We start from the raw sequence: 27,841 nt of genomic DNA, 5'->3' as shown, positions 1-27,841 counted from the left end.
GCCTCCACACAATCTACACCGAAAACCCTCCGCCACCACTCCAACCCTAAACCACCGCCGAACCACCTCCGTCTTCACCGAAACCCCAAAACCAACCTTCAAACCAAATCTTCCGACGACACACCCACCGACACTCCAACCCTACTGACTATATATATATATATATATATATATATATATATATATATATATATATATATATATATATATATATATATATATATATATATATATATATATATATATATATATATATATATATATATATATATATATATATATATATATATATATATATATATATATATATATATATATATATATATATATTTAATTTAGTTCACATTCAATTTTTTCCATCTGGTTATAGTGTTTGTTCAATTCAAAGTGAATATAAAAATATGTATGCAGTATCTGATAGGGAATTGTTTGCTTTGTTTGAAAAGGTACTCAGCTTTTTCCTTTCTCTTACATCAACTTCTATTTTAATTTATTTTTGGATTTCTGATTTGATTTACCAAATAATTCAATTTGAGTCTGAACTTTGGGTTTAGTTGTTAGACATGATTGACACCTCTACATTATTATCTTGACTCTAGTCATATTTCTCGTTTTGATTCCAATTTTTATTTGTGACAGTCTTTTGGCATGGATAATTCTGATGCCAAATCTGCTGAAAATCAGCAAACTGAACAAGGTATGTATAATTTGTTGCATTACAGTAATATTCTTTGTTATTTTAATGCCTCTGCATTTTTTTGGTACCATATTTAATTTTTCTTTTCTCTGTTTGTTTATTTTCAGTTTGTAGTTTCTTCAGAAAACCGGTTAATAAGAAGAATATAAGGAAACGAACTGTTGATAATGAAGATAATGAGGATGACTCGAACAATGAAGGCTCATTGATGCATGTTCAGAAAAAGACCATGAAGCCTGACAATAAGTTGTTCTTTTCATCTGGCTCTTCAAAAAGCTCTGCATCTACTGAACCGAACGAAGAATCTGAGAAACACGGCTTCATTTTGAGTCTTCCAAAGAGATTCAAGTTCAACATGATAGCAAAGCAACTGCGACTTTGGAGACTGAGACTGATTTTTCGAAAGATGCTCGTGCCATTCGTGAAAGAGCTCTCAAGCAAGCGTCGGAGAGTCTCAAGGGTAAGGGAACTGGCTCAAGGGATGCAAAATTATACAAGGGAATCAATTATTACAAAGATCATAAAGCCAGATCCATCTTCTCCTGACAAGCTCTCCTTCTCCTGACAAGCTCTCCTCATGACGTAACCGCTAACCATACAACAAGGCTACCGGAAGAAACAACAGCATCCGCAAGCCAAACGCAACAACAACGGTTCCGTGTTCGATAACTCTCGGTACGATTCTGCATCAATTTTTGAGTTGGTTTACGTTATGGCAAAGTTGAGTATGTTTTGGTTATGTGAAAATATCTGATTTGTTGATGTTTTGAATACTGTTTTCATTATAAGATTCATTATAAGATGAGTGTAAGATCTAGGTTAAACTAAAGTTTTGTTATGATTCATGTTATCACGCCGGTTACGGTTAACAACATATTACAAATCGTATATGTATGCTTAATAGTGTAAAACTAAATAATAAGGTGGGGACTCTCAATAAAGTACGGAATTTTTGAAATATTCATTTACTTAAGTCACATATTTAATTTTTTATTTTGATAAAAGAGTTCAAACGAAAAAAAAACTACAAAGCAAAAGTAAACTTATTAAGTTGACTAAAAAATTGTTGATAAACCTTCAAGAAAGAATTACTCTCGCACCTACTAAAGTATTAACGCAAAATATTTCACGATACTATACGAAAAAACTCGAACACTTATACACAATTAAGAAATAGTACCAAAAAATATAAATATAAATTTTTACGAGAATATTCTTTACACTAACATTAAAGAGTCAAGATAATTTAGATGTGTAAAGTTAAAATTTGAGCTTTCATTGTAAGAATATTGTAGCAAATGCTAAGTAATACCGGTTAGATATGATTCAGATTCATTTACATTTGAGTTTAATTTGTCTGCGTTTGAATTTGCTTTGAGTCGAAAAACGGTGTGTCTTATTCTTTTCTTCTTCTTTGAACTAACTCGTTCAGGATCTCCCGCATCCCGTGTATCGTGAGAAATAGAGGACTCAAGTCTGAGCCTCTTTTTATTTTTCTTCTTCCTACTATAAGGCTTCAGCACTGCAGTATCTTGGTGGGACTCGAGTGCGGTAGAGCCAGTCGTGGTAGATACTTTGATTTTTTGGGAGATGGTTTAAGAGAACCAAGTGTCTTTTCTTCACTACAGAACTCTGACTCCTTCTGCGGAGACTAACAAAAACAAGGGAGGTTAAACCAATAAATAAGATAAGCAAACAATGAGGAAATCAACAAGCTAGTATAAACCATGCTTCCTGGCTAGTCGAGACCTCGAGGGGTCACTCACTACAAGAAAACTTTCGTTTAGCATCGGCTAAAAGCCCTCGCTAATAAGCTAAAAGCTGACGCTACCGCGTGTTAACGGTTACTTAGCGTCGGGGTCGGGTCGGACATCCTAAAGGTGGAAGCAAAGCATAATCACGAGTCATCGCTACCATTAGTGTCGGCTTTGGGAACGCTATTGTGACGCTAAAATACAAAAAACAACGTTATCTTGCAAAAAAATAAATTATATATAGTGTCGGCTATTATCGATGTAACTTTCACATGGTGGCAGATTAAAGCAACACTTAGACATTCACTTCAATGCTTTAGCATCGATTATGAGTGACACTTTTGTCTAACTGTGGCAACGTAGTGTCGGTTTGTAGAGACACTAGTTGTGGCTTTATTAAATCATAGTGTTGCTAATAACTGACGCTATATTCCAATAATTGTGTATTATAGCATCGCTAAGAACCGACGTTAGTGATTTTTTATTTTCCTTTTTACATTTTAGCGTCGGTTACTGTAAACGCTATAATCTTATAATTGTGTTATAGCGTCGAATATGGACGTCGCTAGTATTGGGATCCACTTGAACTTATCTGCTACATGGTCTTGATACAACTGTTATTTTGATCTTGTGTCTAATGCTTTATTCTGAGTTAATCAAGGAGTATTTCATCTAATACATGAGAAGACAAAGAAGACTGCTAGCTATGGGATTTGCTTGCTTGGATGTGGCTATCTTTATTTGATACATTGATCTTCATGATGTCTGATATTGCTAATTGCTTGTTGATTATTTCTTGATTCAAAGTCCAAAGGGAAAGTGAGTTTTCTATATGACATTCTTGTCTGTTGGATTACATCCCATTGGTCAGATCTTTTAAACTCTTAACTTTTAATTTTATGCTTATGATTAGTCTCTTCATCTCATCTCACTTCTTAAATTTCAAATCTCTCCCCCTTTTCAAAAACCTTCTTTGTTTGTGGTTTCAAACTTTGACCTTATTTCAAATTAGAAACCTTGGCCTTATGTCATTGCATTTTTGAACTCATTTTCTTAAATCAAACTTGTAAGTAAATCTAATCATATTAACTTAAAATTTTAAAAGACAAAAAAAACTAACACTCATTAAAACTTTTGGAACCTTTGTGCCTCTTTTAAATTTTGATTAAAAGCAACTCACTCATTTTAAAATTGATACCACAAACTACGAGGTTTTGATCCCTCATTTTTATGTTGGTACGTAGGCACAAGTCCGAAGGTCTTGTCAAACACAAAAATAAAATCAATGAATTCTTTTCTCATCCCCACATTCTATTTTTCCCAAACATCTTTTATACCAAAAACACATACACACATAAAAAAAGGGCTCCCTAGGAGTACCTAGGACACTTTGGGTGCTAACACCTTCCCTCTGTGTAACCAACCCCCTTACCTGTAATCTCTGGTATTTTATTAGTTTTGATTTGAAAACTTATTATCTTTGGGTTTTGTTTTTACTTTTCCCTTTTCCTTTGGAAACAATAAAAGCGCGGTGGCGACTCTGGTTTTATTGACGTTGAACTTATCCATAGCTTGATGGTCATGAATTTACCGCTACAGATAAATCAGATGATGCCATAAAAATCACCTTTTCCTCTATTTGTAATTCCTTTAACATGTACCCCATAATTAATAGTCTTTTTACCACGACTACATTCTTCAGTGTGAAACTTGTATCCATTAACAAAGTAGATGTTCCATGATGTTGCCTTAGGATTAGGACCGAGAGCTAATGCCTTCACGTATGGGCTAGGTGTTCCATTTCTCTCACCATTCACCTAAAAAAATATGAATTTAACCTTAGAGAGATTACATTGGTAAATTTCTCATGTATGTGAGTAGTACACTTACATATTCCTTTAGCCGTGAAGGAAATTGCTCGTGTATAAGACCAGAAGCATCTTCCTCATTAATACGATGATATTGCATAAACAATTTGACACCAAATATAAGATTTATGAAGTATTTATACACAATGGTTGAGAATAAAGCATTTGTTTTACAAAATGTACTTACTCGAGGTACGGTTTAACCTCATCACAATTTATTGGGATGTGCATGTGAGTAGATTCCCATTCCTTATCAAGCACCCAATAGTCCTGAGGCTTTCCACTAAGACGACCATATTTGTTAAAAATAGAAAGTGTCGATGATATGATCCAGGATCATTTTTGAAACTTGTACTTGGCAACAAATTAGCGGTCTTGAAATAGTGAGAGCAAAAATAAGTAGTTTCACGATGCAAGTAGGCAATGTATATTGAACCTTCAACCCTTGCTTTATTTTTCATTGAATGCTTGTAGTCTCCCATCAATCTAAGAGTGAAACGGTTAAAAGATGTTATTTCACTAAAGTAATCTACAAAAATTACACATCGTTTACCTTTCAAATGGATACATCCAACGATATTGTACAAGACCACCAATGATAGCTTCATTAGGTAGGTGAATTGGGAGATGTTCCATCGAGTCAAAGAAACCTGGTGGAAAAATTCTTTCTAGATTGCATATGATAATGGGAATGTTTTGTTCCAACCTAACAAGGTCTTCTAACTTCAATGTATTACAACACAAGTCTTTAAAAAATGACTTAACTCAGTTAGCGGCTTCCATATCTCACTAGGCAAGGAACGAAAAGCAATTAGAAGCAAACACTCCATGAATACATGACAGTCATAGTATTTCATCCTCTTCATCTTACCATTGGTGACATCAGCACACCTAGAAAGATTCGAGGCATAGCAATCAGGCATTTTTAGTTCCTTAATCCATCTACAGACTAGCTTTGCCTCTTCGAATGTCAACGAAAACTTTGCCTTTGGCTTAGCCATCTTTCCATTAGGTAGAGGATGCAACTCTAAATCCCCACGTATATAATTAAGAGGTAAATCCAATCTTGCCTTCTTATTGTTCTTTGTGTTTGCAGGATCATTCATGACAGTGTTAAACACACTATCAAATACACTTTTCTCTATGTGCATCACATCAAGGTTGTGCCTTAACAAGTTATCCTTCCAGTATGGGAGATTCCAAAATATACTTTTTTTGATCCAATTATGTTGTTTCTCATACCCTGGAAATTTGGTGGCCCAGTCACCGTCTGTGACTTTTGGAAAATCACGGATAACTTCCTAAAAATCATGGGCGATAAACATGTAAGGTGGTATTTTTTCTTAATCTTGTTTTTTATAAATCTCTTTTTACTTTTTCTAAAAGGATAATCCATTAGTAAAAATCGATGATGACAATCAAACCAAGATTGTTTTCCCCCATATCTTAAGGTGAAAACCTATGTACTATTTGTGCAATAAGGGCATGCTAATTTACCTTATGTACCCCATCCATACAACATACCATATGCTGGAAAATAATTAATTATCCATATTAAATGCGCTCTCATTACGAAATTCTGCTTCATAGAGATATCACATGTCACAATGTTGTCTCTCCACAAGCGCAACAAATCATCAATCAAAGGTTGGAAGTAGACATCTATTTTAACTTTTAGGTTGTATGGTCCAGGTACAAGACAAGTCAAAAACATGTATGGTTTGGTCATGCATATTTCGGGAGGGAGATTGTAGGGTGTGACTATTATCGGCCAACATGAATATGAAGAACTAAAGGCTTGAATGTAAGGTGTAAACCCATTAGTACATAAACCCAATCTTACATTTATTGGGTCCCTAACATAATCGGGATAAACTTCATCAAAGTGTTTCCATGCTTTTCCATCAGATGGGTGAGACAAAACATTTGGATTGCTTATGTTCTCACGATGCCATCTCATTTGAGTTGCAGATTCCTTTGAAGCATAAAGTCGTTGTAACCTAGGAATTATTGGAAAATAGAACATTCTCTTCACTGTCATATCTTTGTGTTTTCCCATTCCACTCTTTTGAGTAAGACATCTATCATCCCCACAAACTCTACACTGAGTTAAAATGTTATCTTATTTATAATATAATAAGCATCCATTCACACAACAATCAATTTTCTCAACCTCTAATCCCAGCTTAGACACCAACTTCTTCACTTGGTAATAGTTTTCAAGTAAGCATTGATTTGTTGGACAAACATCAATAAGAATTTGAGTGAAAAAATCCATGGCCTTTTGAGGAACATGCCAATTAGACACTGTAGCGGTAAATTCATGACCATCAAGCTATGGATAAGCTAGACGTCAATTAAACCAGAGTCGCCACCACGCTTTTATTATTTCCAAGGGAAAGGGGAAAAGTACGAACAAAACCCAAAAGATAAGAAGTTTTCAAATCAAAACTAATAAAATGCCAGAGCTTACAGGTAAGGGGGTTGGTTACACAGAGGGAAAGTGTTAACACCCAAAGTGTCATAGGTACTCCTAGGGAGCCCTTTTTTATGTGCATATGTGTTTTTGTACAAAATGATGTTTGCAATAAATAAAGTGGAAAGATGAGAAAAGAATTCATTAATTATATTTTTGTGTTTGACAAGACCTTCAGACTTGTGCCTACGTACCACTATAAAATGAAGGATCAAAACCTCGTAGTTCGTGGTATCCATTTCAAAGTGAGTGCATTGCTTTTAACAAACTTTTAAATTTAACAAAGGCACAAGAGGCCTAAAATGGTTTGAATGAGTGTTAGTTCTTTTTGTCTTTTGAAAATTTTAAGTCAAGTATGGTTAAGTTTATTTACAAGTTTATTTAAGAAAAGAAGTTTGAAAATGCAATGGCATAAGGCCAAAGTTTCTAATTTGCAATATGGTCTAAGTTTAGAAAATAAGCACAAGCAAAGAAGGTTTTTTAAAAAAAGGGGGAGAGATTTTGAAATTAAAGAAGTGGGGAGGAGATGAAGAGACTAATCCTAAGCATAAATTTAAAAGTTGAGAGTTGAAAAGATCTGACCAATGGGCTGCAATCCAATAGACAAGAATGTCATATAGAAACCCAAATTTTCCTTGGACTTTAGAGTTAAGCAACAATCAATATACAAATAGCAAGTTGAAGAGCAAGGCATCAAATAAAGATAACCACATCCAAGCTTAGTAACCCCATGATTTTCTTCAAGATTTCCCATGTATCAGATGGCTTCAAAGATGGAATTAGTTGCAAGTTCAAAATAACAGCTTCACAATGATCATGTTGCAGATGAACTCAAATGGATCTTTAATTTTGTATCAGATGAATGTTCACTTTACAAGCACCTGGTTTCATGAAAGTTGGCATTGGCCAAGTCCTTTGCATAGGGAATGCCTAAATTCTAAGTCCAATAGTCTCAGATCAAACCAGCAGTCCACACAAAAGATTTTTTAGGGTTTTTGTTCTTATTATGTACATTAAGATCAAAAGACCATACAAACACACAAATATATACAAACATAATATATCACAAAATATGGCCCAAGTGGGTAAAGTGAAAATGGCATTAAAGTAAACAAATTGAATGGTATGAATAATGGCAAATGAATAAAGCTTGAAAATTAAAGTGCATAAAAGTAAATGACTTGAAATTAAATGTTGGTTGTTAATTGATTAGAAGTTAGTATTACTTTTGCTTTATTTTTGTTTAAGTCATTCTTTGGAGAACACTCAACCCACTTATCACAAGCATGAATCCTTGAACCAAGACATCTTCCAAAGGAAGGAAAAAAGGCCAAGTTTTCACACAATACCATGAAAGAGGGGAGACTTACAATCTCACTAACTAGAATGTTATTCCTTTTGTGTCACAAATTTAACGCTATGTTAAGCAATCATAATTGGACTTATGTAAAAGTCATAACTATTTGAGGTCGGGCAATAGAATTTTGGTGTTAATACATGTTAGAGACATAGTATGATGAACTATGCTCATGAAACATGCCACACACAAAAAGAATATGCAAAAATGGGGGACCTAACCTCACCCATACTTATGTTGATTTTACAATCAACTAGCCTTAGGATATAGAGACATAATAGATCCATGACATGAATGGATAAAGAAGGGGAATAAGATGAAGAGGGAGGGGGAAATGATTCAACATAAATTGGATTGGATTGGAAAATACCAGTGATACATGCCATTTTCTTGGGGATTCACTTGCCTCCTGGCATAACAAGAAACAAGTAAGTGTTGCATCATCCATAGATGAAGCGAAATATGTTGCAACAAGTAGTTATTGTGCACAAACTATTTGGCCGAAACAATAGACAAGTGATTATGGAGTTAATCTCATAATTGTCCTGATAAAATGAGACAACATTGTAGAAGCAAGCTTCAATCCAAGAAGTATTTTGATGAAGACAACGTGCATCAATGCAAAAAGAGAAGAGCTACAAAGTTATCTCAAGCATCAAGTATCCAAAGCCGCATATGCATTTTTGATCAAGCTTCATTTTCAAGACAACCATTGGCAAGATTGTTGATTCACTTCTTAGGTATATCTAACTCACTCTTAGATTAGTATACAAGTGTTCAACAATTATGATTTGCATTTGCATTTTTTAAAATAACTTTTTGTTAACACCTTGAAATGCAAGACACATTTATTTTTAAGTATTTTTCTGCATTTCAACAGTGTTAACCGGTTAACCATATGGGTTAACCGGTTAACAGCCCAGATTTTCAAATTCTCTGTTAACGTTTGCATGCGTTAACCGGTTAACCCATATGGTTAACCGGTTAACACTGTTCGTTACAGCAAAAATGGCTTTGAAAAATTATATCTTTTCATCAATGATCATGAGGGAAATGATACCTCTTTGAAAAGGTATTTCTGGTAATATAAATTATTGAATTTTCAAAATGAATTTTCACCTCCAAGAATTTTCATACAAACTTCAAATAAATCACTCTCTCATATTTTTCAACAATAATTTTTGAAAGTGTTCTTAATAAAAATTTTCATCTCATTCTTTTGTTGAACACTTGCATATTATCTTTTGAGTGACTTATTTATCTAAGGAGAAGATCAATCAAGAGAAGATTGATATCACTACATCTTTGTTAAAATCATTCATAGAATTATTTTCTGTTTGACTTGTGATCCAGGATTGTTGGATACAAGGGTTGGTGTTTGAAGAGGATTGTTCTTCATACACTAGTTTGTCTATAGGTTAGATAGTAGGCATCACCGGTTGTGTGAATAGGCTGTACCATTTCTAACTATAGTGAATTCTCTTTCGTGTGAAAGGGGAGTGGATGTACCTTCGGATTGTGAAGGGAACCACTATAATTTCCGGTGTCGTTTACTTTCCGCATTTTAATTTTCCGCACTTAAACAAAAATATCCAAAAACCGGAAACTAGATCGAAGAAATTTTTATCACCTAATTCACCCCCCCTCTTAGGCGCATTTACAACTTACATTTGGCATCAGAGCAAGTTATAGGTAACTTGTTCCTAGAAGATCCAGCATGGCTTCCGCAAGCATAAATCCGGTTTTCAAAGACGGTGGAAGTAGCAACAAGCCCCCACTCTTCTCCGGAGAATATTTCGATTTCTGGAAAATAAGAATGAAGGCACATCTTGAGGCCCAAGGAGAAGGTATATGGGAAGCAGTTGAAGAAGGTCCACACAAACCGGTGAATGTGGTGAATGGAGTTGGTACCGCAAAGTTGAAAAGCACTTATGACGAAGATGATAGGAAAAAGATTCTGAATGAGAAAAAGGCAATCAACATACTCCAAAGCGCTCTCAGTATGGACGAGTTCTTCCGTATATCTCAATGTAAATCGGCAAAGGAGATTTGGGACACCTTGGTTGAAACACATGAAGGAACCACCGAAGTAAAGAGATCGAGGCTAAACACCCTAAGCCAAGAGTATGAGATGTTCCGCATGCAGCCCGGTGAATCTATAGTTGCCTTACAAAAGAGATTCGTCCATCTAACAAATCACTTGATCGCCCTGGGTAAAACTTTCACTAATGATGATCTCAACCTGAAAGTCCTAAGATCTTTGACAAGAGAATGGCAACCGAAAGTGACCGCTATTTCGGAAAAGAAGAGTCTCTCAACGATGACATCCGCGTCTCTATTTGGAAAACTTCAAGAACACGAATTGGAACTTGGAAGGCTCGAGAAGCACGAAAGTCAAGAAAAGAAGTCCAAGGGAATTGCCTTGAAGGTTGATTCAAAAAGAGACAAAGATGATGAGACGTCCGAAGATGAGAACTTTATGCTTCTTGTAAAGAAGCTTGGTAAGTTTTTTAATAAAAATAAAAATTCCTCTTATCCTAAAAAGAATAACCATTTCAGGAAAAAGGAAGCATCCACATCAATGCAAGACGTTACGTGTTATGAATGTGGACAGCAAGGTCACATAAAGCCGGACTGCCCAAAACTTGCAAAGAAAGGAGGATTCAAAGGCAAGAAGGAATTCAAAAACAAAAGGGCTTACGTCGCTTGGGACGATAATGAGATCAGTTCATCTTCGGAATCGGAAAGCGATGAATGTGCGAACATGGCGCTTATGGCTTCACATCACTCCGATGAAGAAATCGATGAGGTGAGTAGCAATTTTTCAGTTTATGACAATGATGCACAAGATGTTATAAATGAACTCTTAAAAGAATGCAAGACATTGTATAAAACTATTTCATCCCAAAAGAAACAAATTTCATCCTTAGAAGAAAAAAATAATGCCTTGGAAAAATATATTGAAAGTGGAAAACAAAAGGTGATGGATGAAAAACAAAGTCTTGCATGTAAGAATTGTGAATCCTTATCTTTTCAAATTGTTCAACTTAAAAGAGTTTTAGAAAGATATGAAAAAGGTCAAATTGGGTTAGAAGAAATTCTTAAACACCAAAGGTATTCCAATGACAAGAGTGGATTAGGATATTCTAAGTTCTCTAAACCAAGCACAAATAAAACCACTTTTGTTAAAGCAAGTGAACAAGTTGCAAAAGAAAAGGTAAACAATTCTAACATTATGCATCAAAGTCATAAAAAGAAAATGATTGCTAAAAAGAAGAATTATGTTCCTAGATATAGAAGTAATTTTCAACCAACCTGCTTTTATTGTGGAATCAAAGGGCACACACCTAATGCTTGTTATGTGCGAAACTTTAGCGTTCCAACAGGGCATTATGTGTGGGTTAAAAAGGGTACTAACTACCAAGGACCCAAAGCAATTTGGGTACCTAACAAAACTTGATTTTGTTTTGTAGGTATGCTTGAAGACAACTTCTAATCAATGGTATCTTGATAGCGGTTGTTCAAAGCATATGACGGGCGACATCGACAAATTTTCACATCTATCTTTAAAGGCCAAAGGATATGTTACATACGGTGATGATACCAAAGGGAAGATCCTTGGAGTAGGAACCATTGGAGCACCTCCTTCTACCATCATCGAAGATGTCCTTTATGTTGAAGGCCTAAAGCACAATTTACTTAGTATAAGTCAATTGTGTGACAAAGGGTTCCGAATAAATTTTTCAAAAGATGAATGTGTGATAGAGCATGAAGTCACCCATGACATCTTGCTAAAAGGTAAAAGGGTTAACAACATTTTTATGACCTCTTTTGATGATTCTTCCTTGAAGGTAAAATGCCTAATGACGAACAACAACGAGGCTTGGCTATGGCATAAAAGATTCGCTCATATACACATGGAGCACATGAACAAATTAATAAAGCATGATCTTGTCGTTGGCCTTCCAAAGATTAAGTTCATCAAGGATAAGTTGTGTGACGCATGCCAAAAGGGAAAGCAAACCAAGACGACTTTCAAATCCAAGAATGTTGTGTCTTCGTCGAGGCCACTTCAACTCTTGCACATGGATCTCTTCGGTCCATCAAGAACGAAAAGTTTCGGAGGTAATGTTTACGGTTTGGTAATTGTTGATGATTTCTCTAGATATACGTGGACTTTGTTTCTTGTGCAGAAAAGCGATGCTTTCAAGGCTTTCAAAAAATATGCAAAACAAATTCAGAATGAGAAGTCTCTTTCAATAATCTCCATTAGAAGTGACCACGGGGGAGAATTTCAAAACACATTCTTTGAAGAATTTTGCGAAAAGCACGGAATTTCCCACAACTTCTCCGCACCACGAACACCACAACAAAACGGTGTCGTAGAGAGAAAGAACAGATCCTTGGTGGAACTCGCAAGAACGATGCTCAGTGACTCCAACCTTCCTAAATATTTTTGGGCTGACGCAGTTAGCACAACATGCTTTGTTAGCAACCGTGTCAACATTCGGCCGATTCTCAAAAAGACTCCGTATGAGCTTTTCAAAGGAAGGAAGCCCAATATATCTTTCTTTCACATCTTTGGGTGCAAATGTTTTGTCCTCAACAATGGAAAGGACAACCTTGGTAAGTTTGATGAGAAATCCGACGAAGGTATCTTCCTTGGTTACTCCCTATCTAGTAAAGCTTTTAGAATTTTCAATAAAAGAACTCTTACTATTGAAGAATCAACGCATGTATGTTTTGATGAAACTAACCCCTCGAAAGAGGATAACCTTGTTGTTGATGACGATGATGATATAATAGATGTATCACAAAAGGAACTTTCAAATATTCAATCAATTCCACAAGGAGATGGATCACCAATCATTGAAGAACATCATGATCTACCGAAAGAATGGAAGACTCATAGAGATCACCCCATTGATAAGGTTATTGGTGATATTAGCCAAGGCGTTGCAACACGACTAAATCTCAAAGATGCTTGTCTCAACATGGCTTTTGTGTCTCAAATAGAACCAACCAAAGTCGATGAAGCCTTAGGCGACGATCAATGGATAGTAGCAATGCAAGAAGAACTCAACCAATTCGAAAGAAATCAAGTTTGGAGCCTTGTACCAAGACCAGACAACAAGCACATCATTGGAACAAGATGGGTCTTCAAGAATAAACTTGATGAGAATGGGATCATAGTTCGTAACAAAGCAAGATTGGTCGCACAAGGATACAACCAACAGGAAGGAATTGATTTTGATGAGACGTTCGCTCCGGTAGCAAGGTTAGAAGCAATTCGATTATTACTTGCCTTTGCTTGCTCTATGAATTTTCAATTGTTTCAGATGGATGTCAAAAGCGCTTTCCTAAATGGCTATATCAATGAAGAAGTCTACGTCAAACAACCTCCGGGTTTCGAAGACTTCAAGAACCCTTCACATGTTTACAAGTTGAAGAAAGCACTATATGGTTTAAAGCAAGCACCGAGAGCGTGGTATGACCGCCTCAGCAACTTTCTATGTGAAAAGGGATTTGTAAAAGGAAAGGTTGACAAGACTTTATTCATAAAGAAGATCAAGGGTAACACCTTATTGGCTCAAGTCTATGTCGACGACATCATCTTCGGTTCAACAAATAAAGATCTTTGCGAAGAGTTTTCTACCATGATGCAAGGAGAATTCGAGATGTCCATGATGGGAAAATTGAACTATTTTCTTGGACTACAAATCAAGCAAACCAAGGATGGCATCTTCATCAACCAATCCAAGTATTGCAAGGAATTATTAAAAAGATTTGATATGGATAGTTGCAAAGTGATGTCCACTCCTATGGGATCCGGAACGTACGTTGATCAAGATGAATCCGGAATGTCAATAGATATTACAAAATATCGAGGTATGATTGGTTCATTACTATATTTGACGGCAAGCCGTCCTGACATTATGTTTAGTGTATGTTTGTGTGCACGCTTTCAAGCAAACCCGAAGGAATCGCATCTCACCGCCGTGAAGAGGATTATGAAATATCTCAAAGGATCAACGAACGTCGGACTATGGTATCCAAAAGGTAGTACATGTTCCTTGATTGGTTATTCTGATGCTGACTATGCAGGCTGTAAGACCGACAGAAAAAGCACAAGTGGTACCTGTCACATTCTCGGGAATGCACTAGTGTCGTGGGCATGCAAGAAGCAAGCATGTGTCGCACTTAGCACGGCCGAAGCAGAGTACATTGCAGCAGGCAGTTGTTGTGCACAAATTTTATGGCTCAAGCAACAACTTCTGGATTTTGGTATAGACCTCGGCTGCATTCCTCTTCGATGCGATAACACAAGTGCCATCAACATCACAAAGAACCCGGTCATGCATTCAAGGACGAAGCACATAGATATCCGACATCATTTCCTCCGAGATCACGTGCTTAACGGAGATGTAGATGTTACGTTCGTGGATACTCATAACCAACTCGCTGACATATTCACAAAACCATTGGCTAAAGAGCAATTCTTCAAAATTCGGCGAGAACTCGGTATTCTCAATGAAGGTGACATCTAACCTTGTCTTCAATTTTTTGTTATGTGGTACAGTTGCTAAAAATGTGTTTACTTTCAGGTTTTATGTTTTGCATGCTAGCACTTCTTTTTTACCGTTTTCCGTTTTTCTCACTTTCGCATGTCCAAATATTATCCGTTTTAAAATATTTTTATATCGAAAGTTGCGTCTTGATAAGTGCTAATACTTTGTGCAAAATTTCTGTAAAAATCTTTTCCCGAATTTTCATAACGGAGCTGCTGTTTTTTCTTTTACTTTTGACAAATTTCAGTCCGTTAACCGGTTAACCATATGGGTTAACCGGTTAACGCCTCCCAACAGCAACTCTGTTTTTCGTTTTAAAACAGAACGTGTTAATTAAATGTTTTATTTTTTTTGTGGGTTTATGTTCACTGCATGTGCTTTGTTCTTTCACCTACCCCTCATAACTCTCTCCTTCCTCATTACTCTCCTTAAACCATTCAACTTTCATAACTCTCAAACCCCTTTTCCCAAAATCCATCTCTAAACCCTAGAATCTTCATCTTCTTCATGGCTCCACCAAGAATGGGAAAGGCTCCTGTCTCATCTTCAAGCAGTGAAGAGGAAGAGTTGAAAATGGAAACCGCCAAGAAAAGGAGAATGGACTTCAAGGTCAGGGTTCGACATCTGCTTAAAGGTAAGTATGTGAATCTAAAATCCTTCACTACTTTCTCTTTCCCTGAGTTGTTGAAGTTTCAAGGATTGCATGAGTTCATCACTGACAATGGGAAAATTTACACTGACTTGGTAAAATCCTTTCTGAATCATTTTACCTTAAATCTAAATACTGATGAACAACACATGCTGTATGCAACTGTTAGAAACTGTGAAATTGTTACCGACCTTGGGACGTTGGCTGCATCTCTTAAAATTCCATATTCTGGTTTTTTCCTTCGGAAAGGTGTAAATCATGAGGAAGGAAAGTGGGCTCAGTATGATAAGATGGAATACTACTACTCTATCTGCAGATTTCCCCGGGAGGTGGTTGTGTCGGGTCAGCGCACGTCTCGCATCCTTTGCTATGCTAAAAATCTGTCGGTTGACGATCGCATGCTGCACTATGTTATCTGCCATGTTCTGCTGCCCAAGGATTCCAACCTGTCTCAAATTAATGATTTGGAAATGCAAGTTCTGTTTGCAGTGAAGAACAAGATCCGAGTTAATTGGCTGCCCACTATGTTATATCATCTGCGACAGCAACTCTCTCTCAAGACAAGGCTGCCATACGGTCGCCTTATTTCAAGGATTTTGGAACTCACAGATATGGAAATCGGGCGAGAACCTTTTTTGGCTATGACCACTACCGCAAATGAAATCAACGGCGTTACCATCATGAAAAATACTGGAATTATTCAAAGCACCGACGGCTCCTACAAATATGATGATGGGTCCTCCTCTTCAAACTTCCCAATTCCGGAAGGTGGCATTTCTAATGAATTTCTCTACACTACCATGATGAGCCACCACCGTGAGACCACCCGTGCTATCAAGAGTCTTCGGAACCTAGTGTTGAGTTCCCGCAACCTTCCCGTAGAAGATGATGAAGGTGCTGACGGTAGTGAAGCGGATGGTGAGGAGGATGAGGCCGGTTCGGAAGAAGAATAAAGCACTATGTTTCTTTCCTTGATTATGTTTTCTGTTATATGCTGTTCTAGTATTTTTATGGTTAAACTATGTTTATGCTTGTGATGTTTTCCAAACACTTAACTTTTAATCCTGTATTCTGTCATATGTTGTGATTTAATGTTTTTCTGATAATCGCAAAATGTATGTCTACTTGTATGCTTTCTCTGTTTCTTAAGTCTCTTCCTTTTTGCTAATGACAAAGGGGGAGAAGACTTGTTTCTCTAATGATTTTCTATGCAGAATTGTTGTATGCCTATCATTTAGGGGGAGTTCCTAAATTTAGGGGGAGAAATCATCTTAGAGAAACTTATCCTTCTGCATCTATCGTAAAGTGGTTGTCATCATCAAAAAGGGGGAGATTGTAGAAGCAAGCTTCAATCCAAGAAGTATTTTGATGAAGACAACGTGCATCAATGCAAAAAGAGAAGAGCTACAAAGTTATCTCAAGCATCAAGTATCCAAAGCCGCATATGCATTTTTGATCAAGCTTCATTTTCAAGACAACCATTGGCAAGATTGTTGATTCACTTCTTAGGTATATCTAACTCACTCTTAGATTAGTATACAAGTGTTCAACAATTATGATTTGCATTTGCATTTTTTAAAATAACTTTTTGTTAACACCTTGAAATGCAAGACACATTTATTTTTAAGTATTTTTCTGCATTTCAACAGTGTTAACCGGTTAACCATATGGGTTAACCGGTTAACAGCCCAGATTTTCAAATTCTCTGTTAACGTTTGCATGCGTTAACCGGTTAACCCATATGGTTAACCGGTTAACACTGTTCGTTACAGCAAAAATGGCTTTGAAAAATTATATCTTTTCATCAATGATCATGAGGGAAATGATACCTCTTTGAAAAGGTATTTCTGGTAATATAAATTATTGAATTTTCAAAATGAATTTTCACCTCCAAGAATTTTCATACAAACTTCAAATAAATCACTCTCTCATATTTTTCAACAATAATTTTTGAAAGTGTTCTTAATAAAAATTTTCATCTCATTCTTTTGTTGAACACTTGCATATTATCTTTTGAGTGACTTATTTATCTAAGGAGAAGATCAATCAAGAGAAGATTGATATCACTACATCTTTGTTAAAATCATTCATAGAATTATTTTCTGTTTGACTTGTGATCCAGGATTGTTGGATACAAGGGTTGGTGTTTGAAGAGGATTGTTCTTCATACACTAGTTTGTCTATAGGTTAGATAGTAGGCATCACCGGTTGTGTGAATAGGCTGTACCATTTCTAACTATAGTGAATTCTCTTTCGTGTGAAAGGGGAGTGGATGTACCTTCGGATTGTGAAGGGAACCACTATAATTTCCGGTGTCGTTTACTTTCCGCATTTTAATTTTCCGCACTTAAACAAAAATATCCAAAAACCGGAAACTAGATCGAAGAAATTTTTATCACCTAATTCACCCCCCCTCTTAGGCGCATTTACAACTTACAAACATTAGCGTCATAAATTTCACTAAAATTATGGTATTCCCCTCTCAAACTAAACATATTGAGATTAAACATCACTTTATTATGTGTCATGTCAAAAAAGGGGATTACATTTTTGAGTTTGTTTTCTAATTTAATCAACTGGAAAATATTTTTACAAAACCTCTTCCTAAAGAAAATTTATTTTTTATAAGAACTAAGTTAAGAATCGTAAATCAATCATGGGTGGATTAATCTGCTAAGTGTCTCTTCCCCTTCTTCTTCTCTATGTATTATACATGTTCTATGTGTTGTTTGTTTATTTCTACCTTTTTCATAATGCCAAATGTGTAGAAGTATATTCTCGAAGGGGAAAAGTGTAATGTCTTTATCTATTATGGGGAGTTAACCACTTTATCTCATGTAATCCAATCAAATGATGTACAAGTGAGATAAAACTTGATTGTTGAGGCATCACCCTTACGAAATGAGGATCGAGAAGCTAGACAATTAAGGGGGTAAAAAGATCGCTATATTGAAAGTGGTGTGGGGAGGACATGCTAGAAGAAGCGTAACATGGGAGATAGAGAACCAAATGAGACAGTCTTGTTTGAAGTTGTTTTCGTCAGGTAATTTTTTAGGGTGAAAGTTCTGTAAGTGGGGTAGAGTTGTAACACCTTTTTTTTCCGTATTTACTTAACTGTGCTATTTTAATTAAATTTGTGACGTGTTGGTAAATTATTTTATTCTATGTGTTTAGGGGTAGATGACCTAAAATGAGAGAACACACCCTTTAGAAATAAAATGAGTTTTTTATTTAATCTTAATTGATTTAATTATTTAATTTGAGAAAATAGAGTATGGTGTAAAAATTAGAGGTTTAGTTGAGTTTTGGGGTGTGAAGGTAATTAACGAGAAGTGAGAGTATCATGAGCAATATTGAAAACAAATAACTAGGTTTTATTTGGATTTATTTAAATAGAGAAATTGAGAAGAAACTATGATGAGTTTGCTGTACGTGAAAATTTTGCAAGGAGAAAGAGCAACTAAGGGTTTTGGAGAGAGAAGGCATAAGAGGGCTAGAGCTAGAGATACCATAACGATAAACTTAAGATATTATGCAATTCTAAGGTAAGAGGGGATAAACTATTCATGCGTGGGTGCTTAGGCAAAGAGGATACAGAGGATTTCTTACCCTTTTTTCCTTTGGGTTTTTTTCGATTCACCATTGTTGGATGTTTTGGAGCTTGAGATGGGTTTTCATTAAAACTCTTTCATGATTTATGTGTTTAGTGTTAATTTCATATTCTGAGTTGCATGCCAAATTCGTGTAAATTAGTCTGATTAATTCTGAAAATTATTATTATTACAGTTGTGTTAAAAAATGTTGAAGATGATGATGAGTTTTAATCAAATATATGTAATATATGTTAATTTGTGCCCTTTTGACTTTTTAATATCGTATTAACACGTATGATTGAATTTCGTCAGTTTGGGATTTATTGAGGTCGAAATCAGAACTTTAATGGTGGAAATCACACTTTTTGACTTTGCTATTTTTGGGCCCTTGCTATTAGCCCGACCGAAATCCCGCTTTGCGAAATTTCGCTCAACGCGAGGAGGTCTCGCCCAAAGAGATGCACGCTTTTGGTTTTCTGGGATTTTTGGAGTGTGTGCTTAGCGAGTAAATGTTGCGCTCGGCGAATCCGCGCCCAGTGAGGCCTGGTTGCGCTTAGCGAGAGTGATAATGTAAAACTGAGTTGCTTTCAAGTTAATTTTATGACAACATACTGTTTTGACGATTAATTGGTACTGTAATGTATTATTTTGAGATTATTTAATTATATTGATGTGAATCGATGCATTTTATTAAATTGATAATTATTATGCATGAAATTGTTGAGTTTATGTTGAGTTGTGATCAATTGATTGATAATGAGCATTGTTAAGTTTCACAGTGAGTGGCCATAAAAGAGTAATGGTTGAGATGCGACGAGTTCGGTTCAGAGAAGGGATCGTGACGAGCATTAATAGGGTTGAGTTTCGTTACATGCATTCATGAATTGTAGAGTTACCTGGTTCGATAGAGGCAGACTTTGGGGCGACCCGATTCAGAAAGGGGACCGTGGCAGGATGACAATCAGTAACATAACTCTGATCACCCAAAACTTGGTACTACATGCATATAGAGTTGACGAGTTAAACGGTAAAAACAAATATGCATTGAGTATGAGTTATTTATTTATGTGAGTTGGTGTGAATGAGTAATTTGATTGTATGAGTTGATTTGGGTATTTTTTTGAGTTTATATTATCAAAGTTGTCCTGGTAGTTGATATGAGTTACGAGACTGATACCATGTCACTTATCTATCCTTCTTGTTTATGCACACTATCTATATATGAACGTATTCTCACGCCTGTTATTTTTGGTGTTTGTACTTTACCTCGGTGGGGCAGATACTCAGGTAGATGGCTTTAGTAGTTGTTGACTTGGAGGATGTCATATCTGGCCTCTTCGTTATCTTTTTTGTTTTGAGTTATTAGTCGTGTTGATTTGATAATGTAACACTTTGGGGGAAACGTTTCTACTGTGTTTCGAGTTTGAGAGTATTTTGTTTTGAGCCCTATTTGCTCCATTTGAGAAGTTTTGAGATACTTTTTAATTATGAGATATTTGAATTATTTAATGAGATTATTAAAGTTATTTTATTTTGTTGATTCCGCTGTGATGAGTTTAATAAAAATGAGCATATGATGATGAAGTGTGTGTGACACCCTATGTTTGAGTATTTGAAATTACCAATAATTATATATATTTGTAAGTGGGGTTTTTGGGGTGTTATAGTTGGTACGTGCCACTTCTTTCTCATCTCATTATTACAAATGTTTGTCTTCTATCCGAACTATTGTCAGACCTTGCTATTACAATACCAAACCCCAATTTCCCGCCCTCCATGCAGACCTATTGTAGCATATGTTCATGAACAATAAACTCTTGTTTATTTATAAATAATGTACGAACATCTACCTCGACAACAACCGGCCAAACACTCGGTTTAACATCATCATTCACTTCATCCAGTTTAACACCATGCTTCACTTCGACCAATTTAATATCCACAATCACAATAGCTTTGAGAAACATATCCGGGTGCACCATATTTAATACCACCAATAACAGAAAACAACTTTAAAACTAAAACTATCAAGACGATTCAGAGATGCATATCCGGAACACACCAAACTTCGTCTGAAGATACATATATGAATTCAACATTCATTTTTTTAACTCAAACAACACATTAATGTAAGGAGTATGGGATGAAATGAACGGATGTTACCTATAATTCCAGCTTATTTTATTTCTTTTGATGTAATGAAATACAAGAATGATATTTTGGTGTTGAAAGGTTGATTGAGAATGAAAGACACTTTTTTAAGGGTTTTGAAAATGAAGTGTAGTTTGGGCATGAAGAAGAATATCATGCAAGGTGATGTTTTATCCAATTTCCCGCTCGATATTTCTAGATGTGCATATCCGGAAACTTCACCGAGTTGTTAATTAAATCGACTAAGTGAATAAAAATATCATAAATTAGTACATGATGTATTTCAGGGATGCATATCCGAATACACCTAAATAATATACAAAGACGCATCTTCATACTATATTTTGTTTAAAATGGAGTGGATCTCAGAAAGACGAGGACTAATGTGATTTTGGATGCATCCAAAGATGCATCTCCGAACAAATGAAAAACATTTTTAAATTTTCAGTATAGGGCGCATCCCTAAGGATAAAAAGAGCATTCCCCATTTTTTTTAAAATTAACCTAGGAGCCCAAAACCCAAGCTATTGGGCCTTATTTATAAATAGTAGCCCATTGAAAAAATAACAAATCCTCGGCAACAAGAAACCTCCCTCTCCTAAATTCTCCAAGGTCCCACGTTTTTTCACTTTAGCAGTCACCACCAAAACTCAATTCGCGAGATTTTCACTTCTTCTATTTCGTAGTTCAATCTCCTTTTAATTTCACGTTAACTCCACTTTAGGGTTTCCCACTCCTCCTTCTCCGATGGCTCTCGATGCTAATCGTGCCGGTACCGGCGCCAGCACAAGTGGAACCGCCAAAGACGAAGCAGCGGCAAAGAAGAAGATCGAGAGTGAAGATCTGGTAATTCGAACAGCCTGGATTCGATTTTTGTTGTTGTTCCACTACTTATTTAACGGTTCGCGTGTCTATTAAGCTCGCTTGAGGTAAACAAATTCGATTGTTTTTGTGGTAATCCGTGCAGTCAGATGAGGATTTGGCTCTGAAGCAACAACTCGAGTTGTATGTTGAGAGGGTTCAGGATTCCGAGCCGGGATTGCAGAAGGTTGCACTTGAGAGCATGAGGTAAACCTAATTTTATAGTTGAGGGTTCACTTTAAGTGATTAAGTGAACGGATGTTGATTAGAGTGGGAATTGACTTATTTTTTTTTAATTGTGTGTTTGTGTGTTGAAATTGGAATCTATGGTTGTATTGTAGACAAGAAATTCTTACTTCAACCAACTTCATGATCCCAGTTCCCAAGCCACTGAAGTTTCTGCGCCCACATTATGGCACTCTTAAGACATATTATGAAACTATGGCGGAATCAGAGTTGAAGGTATTGCTATTTGTGTGTTTTAGGAATGACATTGGAGTAACAGTATGGTATTATGCTGCTTAACTGGTTTTTATTTCCTTATTGCAGAAGTACTTGGCAGACATATTGTCAGTTTTGGCCCTTACTGCAGAAGGAGAACGAGTGAGTTTGCTGTATTTAGAAACTGAATAAATTTTTAGGCTATTGCCTTGATTGTGTTAAAGTTTGGGGGTGTACCTTCATAAAGACATTTTTAATACTCAAACCTGATTTTCCCATAGTCCGTTTTCCTACATATTCTCTCTTTTCCTTTCCAGTTGCATCACCCATATTATGTTTTTCTTTTTTTCCTTTCTATCTCCTTCTTCTTTAAACCTCTAAATCTAACACTCCACTGGGTTCTTCTGGTAGCCAATCTTTTTCTTTTGAAACCATTCCACAACAGTTTTCATCTAGCTGTTATATTGACCGTTTCCATTGAATCTGTCAGGAAAGTCTCAAATACAGATTACTAGGTTCAGAGGGCGATATTGGTTCATGGGGACATGAATATGTTAGGTGAGAATTATTTTATTCTTCTTTGTGTTGTGTCTGTGCTTTATACTGTTGAAGATGAACTGTTGTTATAAACAACTGATCACTAGTTAAATTTTGGTGACGGAGTTTTGACTGAAAAGAGTTGATTATATCGTCAATTTCAATCTTATGTTTTCTTTTGATGTCAGAAATTTGGCTGGAGAAATTGCACAAGAATATGCAAAACGACAGGTTAGGCATCTAGCTAATTTACATGCCCTCACTGCAGTATTTTCTGTACTTTTTTTAGTTTAACCTAGATCTTACACTAATCTTATAATGAAACAGTATTCAAAACATCAACAAATCAGATATTTTCACATAACCAAAACATACTCAACTTCGCCGTAATATAAACCAACTCTAAAATTGATGCAGAGTCGTACCGAGAGTTATCGAACACGAAACCGTTGTTGTTGCGTTTGGCTATAAGATTAATATTGCTAGTTGTATCATCACTGATTAGTTATAAGATTAATATTGCTAGTTGTATCATCACTGATTAGTTACACTGTAGAGCTGTGAGCCATTTCTTACGGTTGTGTAGTTCAATGATTAATAACTGAATGGGAAATTCATTTTTTTTCTTTTGATTTGTTATTGGCAAAATCATGTTTAATCTTCTTCCGAGGTGATGTCGATTCCAAATATAAACTGAATGGGAAATCAAACGTGTTTTTGAATCCCGGCCAGCTGCAAACAGGGTGTGCTTAGTTTTTGCTGCTTATTTCTACGCATGGCTATTTACAAACTATGTCCCTTTAGTTTAATGGTTTTGTGGATTTTTTTCTCTATTATTCTTGTTTTAAGTTTGGTACTGCCTAGCTTTGATTAGAGTGCACCATTATGAAGTTCATGCTTTGAATTATGAGGTTCATGCTTTGAAAGTAGTTTGGTTTGAATTGTTTCTGTTATGTTTCACTCAAATTGTTTTATTAGGTTCATTAATTATGGCTTCAAATGTCACTGCTTAAGATGTATTTAGTTGTAATGCTTTTGTTGAAAATGGTTGTTTATACATATTCTCCGTTATTTAATTGTTCTTGTTCACTTGTTTTTCCATGTGACCATGGGGATAGCTGACACTGTTGAAATACAATTTTGCTATCATTATTCTGTTCAATTTTTTTTATGCACCCTTGAAACCTTCAAAGCCTTCTTTCTTATGCACATGCCTTTTTAGCTTATCATATAAATGAAAAATCTCCATTGTGTTCGTTCACTAATTCTAATTTTTCATAACTGCAAGTTCTTTAAATAAATGACCTCTCTTCTGTTATCTAGATATCTCCTAGTTTTTCTCTCTTCTCATGGAGGATGAGATACTGACCATATATATATATATATATATATATATATATATATATATATATTTATTTAATTTAGTTCACATTCAATTTTTTCCATCTGGTTATAGTGTTTGTTCAATTCAAAGTGATGATAAAAAGATGTATGCAGTATCTGATTGGGGATTGTTTAATTTATTTTTGGATTTCTGATTTGATTTACCAAATAATTCAATTTGAGTCTGAACTTTGGGTTTAACTTTGGGTTTAGTTGTTAGACATGATTCACACCTCTACATTATTATCTTGACTCTAGTCATATTTCTCGTTTTGATTCCAATTTTTATTTGTGACAGTCTTTTGGCATGGATAATTCTGATGCCAAATCTGCTGAAAATCAGCAAACTGAACAAGGTATGTATAATTTGTTGCATTACAGTAATATTCTTTGTTATTTTAATGCCTCTGCATTTTTTTGGTACCATATTTAATTTTTCTTTTCTCTGTTTGTTTATTTTCAGTTTGTAGTTTCTTCCGAAAACCGGTTAATAAGAAGAATATAAGGAAACGAACTGTTGATAATGAAGATAATGAGGATGACTCGAACAATGAAGGCTCATTGATGCATGTTCAGAAAAAGACCATGAAGCCTGACAATAAGTTGTTCTTTTCCTCCTGCTCTTCAAAAAGCTCTGCATCTACTGAACCGAACGAAGAATCTGAGAAACACGGCTTTCATTTTGAGTCTTCCAAAGAGATTCAAGTTCAACATGATAGCAAAGCAACTGCGACTTTGGAGACTGAGACTGATTTTTTGAAAGATGCTCGTGCCATTCGTGAAAGAGCTCTCAAGCAAGCGTCGGAGAGTCTCAAGGGTAAGGGAACTGGCTCAGAGGATGCAAAATTATACAAGGGAATCAATTATTACAAAGATCATAAAGCTGGATTTCGTAGAGAGCACACAATTGCCGGTGAAAAGGCTGGTGGGTCACACGGTCCTCTCAGGGCTTCGTCTCACATACGAGTTTCAGCAAGATTTGATTATCAGCCTGATATATGCAAGGATTATAAGGAAACTGGTTACTGTGGGTATGGCGATTCATGTAAGTTTATGCATGATCGAGGTGATTACAAATCTGGGTGGCAGATGGAGAAGGAATGGGAAGAAGCTGAGAAATCAAGGAGGATGAGATTGGCTGCAGGTGAGGATGCGGAGGCGGAGGGTGCTAATTTGAATGACGATGATGATTCCGACGATGATTCATTACCATTTGCGTGTTTCATTTGTAGAAATCCATTTGTGGATCCTGTTTCAACCAAGTGCAAACACTACTTCTGTGAGCATTGTGCATTGAAGGTACACCCTTAACATTGTTGTAAAATAAGTTTCCATTTATAACAGTTTAAAGTTATATAGTAATGCTTAATTTCTTTGCTCTTTAATTATGTCTAACTTTCTGTTCATTTTACTTGCAGCATCATGCAAAGAATAAGAAGTGTTTTGTATGCAATCAGCCAACACTTGGTATTTTCAATGTTGCTCATGAGATACGAAAGAAGATGGCCGAGGATAATAAATAAACACATCCAATACTATCCGTTTATATCTTTGCTTCTTGGAGGTTATCTTTATTTTTTCTCTTTCTCTTGTTTTCCCATTTAACTTTGTCAAACTGGAGATGCTATGTAATGAGCTGAAAACATATATTACGTAAGCACATAGGTCCCATAATTTTTGCATCTATCTTGCTAATAGACCCCGGAATATTTATAATAGTGAGAGAGTTGAATATGAGAGAATTGAATATGTTTAAAATAGGCCATTAGTGGTATATGTTGTAGTTCTTGTTGTAGTGTAACTCATTTTAATTCTAAAAAGTAGAGTTCTAACTTTTCTAATCTTCCTGTAGAGGATGGCAAAAGATTCTTAAATATTTTGGTTGTTCATCCAACATTCTTGTATGGGTCATGCTCAAGAAATGCATATATTCTTTTCCCTTGAATCTTTGCTAACTCATTTAATCTCTTTGATGCTTATATTCCTAGTTAGCCATATATAAACTCAAAACGTTAACCTTTTCCCACTTTTAAACTTAAAAGCTTGTTGCTACACCATCCACCATTTACTGATAGCTTCAACTTATTCTCTCAGTTATCATACAATTCTTGTTGAATGGCGTGTGAAGATGGGAGGGGTTTCTATATATGGTTGTTGCAAGTTATATGCCTCCTAGGCCTTCTTGTTCTTGGCCTATGGCTATCCTTACGACCGAATAACCCCTCTTTCTCCATCATGTTAGTCTCCATAGATCGTCTATCGGATCAAAATGACACAATCTTTTATACCCTTGAAATCGATAACCCAAACAAGGACTCAAGCATTTACTATGACGACATAATATTGAGTTTCCTATTCGGGCAGCAGGAGGACAAAGTGGGAGAGACAACCATAGGCTCATTTCGTCAAGGAACCAGCAAGAACCGCATTGTTTCAGGCGTAATTACTGCCAAACCTGGACCATGCAAACCTCTCTTCAAGGCCATATCAAATGCAACCGCAGAGTTGAAGGCTTCCCTGGCAACAAGATTTCGATGCAAGACATGGGGAATCAAAAGCAAGTTTCATAAATTACTCTTGAATGGTATTCTGCCAATTGATTCTGATGGTAAGCTTTCGGGAAAGAAGAAGAAGTACCCACTTACTGGTAATTCCAAAAAATTGGGAAGGTCCAAAGTAAAGAAGCACTGATCTCCTCTCCTTCATTTTGTTTTGGTTGGCTTTTTCTTCCTCTCTTCTATATCCATCTTTTTTTTTCTGGTTGGTCTTTTCTTCCTCTCTCCTATATCCATAATTTTTTTTCTCATTTTTATCCGTGAGGATTTTTGTACTATTGGTTTGATTCATGGTAGTTTCTTCAATCTAATAGAATAGTTTTTCTTGCATCTAGTATGTGTAAATTAGATATGCAGACATTGACGAGTTCAAGTATTTTGTGCTTTTCTTTGCTTCCTTGCTAATGAGTAATTAGTGTTCATGTAATGACGTGTTCAATAAAACTAAAATTTAGCAACGAAACAGTTCACAAGATATTGAATTAAGTTTTCGAGTTTATGTTAATCTATCTTTTACACGGTGATAGAAAATCTGTTGGGAATTATAGCACCAAATATACTTCGTGAATCAACCAGGCATACCATAAACATGGACCCATGCTATTCAACCAGTCGTACGTTAAGAACTCGTTCTTTTCACCAAACAACATTTATGTATAGAATTAACCATACCACAAGCTATTTACTGAGGCGTTCTTACAACAAGCTTCTTATCCCGTGGAAGAACATTATAGAAAATCGAAAATGACTCAAATTTCAAAAATGTATCTCCATACGCATTTCATGTACACACAATTCATTCATTTTTTGAGTCATACTCCAACTTTATGACTTAATTTATTTCGAAAATGCATTTAGATCGGTTAGTTGAGTGTTCAATGCCATAAGTATGAGACTGAGATAAGGTTGTACCTTCCTTTATCAGATCGTAGTCCTATCCATAAACTTGT

General features: G+C 35.8%; 2 protein-coding genes and 1 pseudogene across 3 annotated transcripts; all 3 read left to right on the top strand.

Moving 5' to 3' along the window:
• The first annotated feature begins 366 nt into the window (after positions 1–366).
• Positions 367–1,259, top strand: LOC127132633 (zinc finger CCCH domain-containing protein 1-like; annotated as a pseudogene).
• Positions 1,253–26,177, top strand: LOC127132631 (zinc finger CCCH domain-containing protein 1). 2 transcript variants are annotated; one of them, XM_051061593.1, is made up of 9 exons: positions 21,698–21,960; positions 22,082–22,182; positions 22,317–22,437; positions 22,525–22,578; positions 22,907–22,974; positions 23,142–23,184; positions 24,635–24,692; positions 24,800–25,635; positions 25,755–26,177. In XM_051061593.1, the coding sequence occupies exons 1-9, from the start codon at positions 21,862–21,864 to the stop codon at positions 25,857–25,859; spliced, it is 1,485 nt and encodes a 494-aa protein (XP_050917550.1). In that variant the 5' UTR covers positions 21,698–21,861; the 3' UTR covers positions 25,860–26,177. The 2 variants fall into 2 exon arrangements, with proteins under 2 accessions (XP_050917551.1, XP_050917550.1); XM_051061594.1 differs by lacking the exons at positions 21,698–21,960; positions 22,082–22,182; positions 22,317–22,437; ... (1 more) ...; positions 22,907–22,974; positions 23,142–23,184 and adding an exon at positions 1,253–1,372.
• LOC127132632 (protein NDR1) lies at positions 25,760–27,315 on the top strand. Its single transcript, XM_051061595.1, has 2 exons — positions 25,760–25,900; positions 26,431–27,315. The coding sequence occupies exon 2, from the start codon at positions 26,452–26,454 to the stop codon at positions 27,025–27,027; it is 576 nt and encodes a 191-aa protein (XP_050917552.1). The 5' UTR covers positions 25,760–25,900; positions 26,431–26,451; the 3' UTR covers positions 27,028–27,315.
• The last annotated feature ends 526 nt before the right edge of the window (positions 27,316–27,841 follow it).

This window comes from Lathyrus oleraceus, chromosome 3 (assembly GCF_024323335.1).
Source record: "Lathyrus oleraceus cultivar Zhongwan6 chromosome 3, CAAS_Psat_ZW6_1.0, whole genome shotgun sequence".
NCBI lineage: Eukaryota > Viridiplantae > Streptophyta > Magnoliopsida > Fabales > Fabaceae > Lathyrus > Lathyrus oleraceus.
Note: the sequence above shows the minus strand (reverse complement) of the source record. Positions and strands in the feature narration are given on the sequence as shown.